The 2,923-nt window shown below is 57.6% G+C and overlaps 1 protein-coding gene across 1 annotated transcript in view; it reads right to left on the reverse strand.

Moving 5' to 3' along the window:
* The window catches only part of RCC2 (regulator of chromosome condensation 2), a 19,101-nt gene that overhangs the window by 15,476 nt on the left and 702 nt on the right, over window positions 1-2,923 (reverse strand). The window contains exon 2 of the mRNA XM_010830218.1: window positions 2,825-2,914. Within this exon, the coding sequence (XP_010828520.1) occupies window positions 2,825-2,914 (90 nt within the window). The remainder of the gene's footprint in view (window positions 1-2,824; window positions 2,915-2,923) is intronic.

The raw sequence follows: 2,923 nt of genomic DNA on the forward strand, positions 1-2,923 counted from the left end.
CGACGCTCTTCCGATCTGGGAGGCCCTCCCTGCCCACAGGCCCCTTCCAGCTCGCCCTTCCGCGCCAGCGCGGACTGAGCCTCCTTCACCTCCCTGCTTCCTGCCCTGAGCGCGCCCCACGTGCTGCTCCAGGCACAAGGCCCCCTTCACAGCCCACTTCGCCTTCCTAGTGGACAGGGTGTGGCCAACTTCTGGCCTAATTCTCTCAACTGGAGGCGCTCAGACAGAAAAGCGAGCTCGTTTCTAGGCCTGTGGTGACTTTCATGAAATACTGCTGCTGCTGCTGCATCGCTTCAGTCGTGTCCGACTCTGTGCGACCCCATGGACGGCAGCCCACCAGGCTCCGCCGTCCCTGGGATTCTCCAGGCAAGAACACTCGAGTGGGTTGCCATTTCCTTCTCCAATGCAGGAAAGTTAAAAGTGACAGTGAAGTCGCTCAGTCGTATCCGACTCTTAGCGACCCCATGGACGGCAGCCCACCAGGCTCCGCCGTCCTTGGGATTCTCCAGGCAAGAACACTCGAGTGGGTTGCCATCTTCTTCTAGCTGCTGCCAAACCAACCGTGTCAGACTGACCTGGAGGCAGGAACTGACTGAAAGGTCGACTTGGCCATCGTGCACCTGGCTCCAGGGGGAGTCTGTTCGCGGGCCCAGTCAGTCCCCGCGCCGAGCGCCCCGCCAGCAGAGGGCGCCAGGCCAGCCTCTCATGCACTCACACGGGGCCTCGGGCGCGGGGCAACCACCCGGTACTCGTGCCTGGGGAATCCGTGGACAGAGGGGCAGGGGCAGGCTGCAGTCCGTGGAGCTGCAGGGAGTTGGACATGACTGCAACCAGCTTTCACTTCCACAGCATGTGGCGTGTGTGTGCTCAGTCTGACTGTGACCCTGCGGGCTACAGCCCGCCAGGCTCCTATCCATGGGATTTTCCAGAAAAGAAACACTGCAGTGGGTTGCCGTTTCCTTCTCCAGGGGAGTCACACGGGCAGGGTCCCACAACAGTGGGAAGTTCTCCAGCACGACTCAGGACCCCCTGGGCTTCTCTACCTGCAAACACTGCTCTACTACTAGAAGGTGAGAGGAGACCCAGCAACTTCCTGGGAAAAGCACATTGGAAACAACAGCCTTCACGCCTGTGCTGAGGGCGGCTCATCACGGTGGCGTGAGTGCTGGGCACCATGTCTGTGGACAACACACAGGGCCGGGGCACCACGGCCGACCCAATGGCCCTAAACGGACCCTCACGGTTGGTGGAAGGTCTGATTTGCCAGAGCGTCTTCTCTGGCTGAGCTCCACAAATGTCAGAGGCCAAGATGTCATCAGTTCGTGAGAGGCAGGAGTTCTCAGGGCCTCCCAATGAAAGGCAATGCAGCGGTCCAGGCAAGCGGGCCAGGCTGGAGCTCACTAATGCCCGGGCCCGGGCCGAGTCGGGGAGCACGCCATCCCTGTGCCGTCTTGAAAAGGGAGGAAGCAGCTGCCTGTCTGAGGCCCAGCGATGCGTACCAGAGGGCAGATGGGCTCTGGACGGGAGGCCGCTTTGCTGGGGGGAGGCTGGGGCAGGCGGTGAGACCCTCCTTCCCTTGAGGTTTGGCACAGGTGGGAAACCTATTTCCCCCTCCCTTCCCTTCATGTCCACTGGAAAGTTCATGGCAGCCGAAAGACACGCAAACACTTAAAAATTTTCTTTGTTTCATTCAGAGGGAGAAACATTTGGGAAGCAAAGGTAGGCCTGGGAGAAGACAAAAAGGCACTCTTAGAGCGAGGCCGAGCAGGGCGCTATTCCCAAACCAGACGCTGCCCTGCTCTGCCAAGGGCTCCCCTCTGGAATCTACTTCCTACTCAGGGCCCCGAGCGTCTCTAGTCGCAAACACAGGCCTCTCATTTACAGAGCAGCTTCGAGAAAATGCAGCACCTGCACAGGAGCTGGCAGGGAGACTGATGCTGTCACGCCCCGGGAGAGGCGCCAGGTGCCACCAGCCACCAGGCAGCTCGGGCCCAGACAGCTGGGTCCTGAAGGCTGGGCGCTGGCCCCAACAGGGAAGTGGCTCAAACCCATTTCTAACTCAGCTGGACCCTGAGTCACCAAAGCCCCCGCCTGCTGTTTTCATGGACTAAGATGATCTCCAATGCCTGCCCTGAGGCCCCAGGGAGTGTCAGCGTGCAAATATTTGTTCACTGGGCAATGCTGGAAAGTACTTTGGGAATCTTTCCAAGTGAAATCAAGAAGCCATAAGACATGGCAAAGCGCCAGCCTCACTCCTCTTGGACGGGCTGGTATTCATCCCAAGGAAAGACACCACCTTTCAAAAACCATTTGGGGACCAAGATACTTCTTGGGACCTTTCCACTCCCAACTCCAGATTGTTCCTTATTCTGTCAAACCCGTTTCTGCAACCATTTGGCAGTCTGCAAAGAAACATGAGCTCTTCTGAAATGTCTATCAAGTTTGACATTTGACATGCGACCCATGTTGAGGACACTTTGACATTCCACAGCACCAGCCTCTCCGTTTTAATGAAGCCAAGTGACATGGAAAGAAAAACGGGAAAAAAGTATCAATGCTTATCTGAGGCTAATATTTATATTTTTATCTCAACAGAATTATCAAAACCAGAGTTGTGCCCAAGTGAGAGTCCTGCTGAAGACCTGGGTTCAAACCCAGTCCCATCACAGAGTGGCTGTGTGGCCTGGGCCAATCATGTGGCCTCTCTGAGCGCCTCTGTAAACAGCACCTACCTGGCAGCGGCCATCAGAACCACACTGGACACACGCACGCGGGGAGCACTCGGTCGGTGACAGTGCCTTCCAGTTCCAGACACGGTTCATACCTTGTTGTTTAGGCACACCAGAACCACGCTGGACACACGCACACGGGGAGAACTCGGGTGGAACCACACTGGACACGCACGCGGGGAGCACTCGGGCGG

The sequence above is a fragment of the Bison bison genome, unplaced genomic scaffold (assembly GCF_000754665.1).
Source record: "Bison bison bison isolate TAMUID 2011002044 unplaced genomic scaffold, Bison_UMD1.0 scf7180017864516, whole genome shotgun sequence".
In the NCBI taxonomy this organism is placed as follows: domain Eukaryota; kingdom Metazoa; phylum Chordata; class Mammalia; order Artiodactyla; family Bovidae; genus Bison; species Bison bison.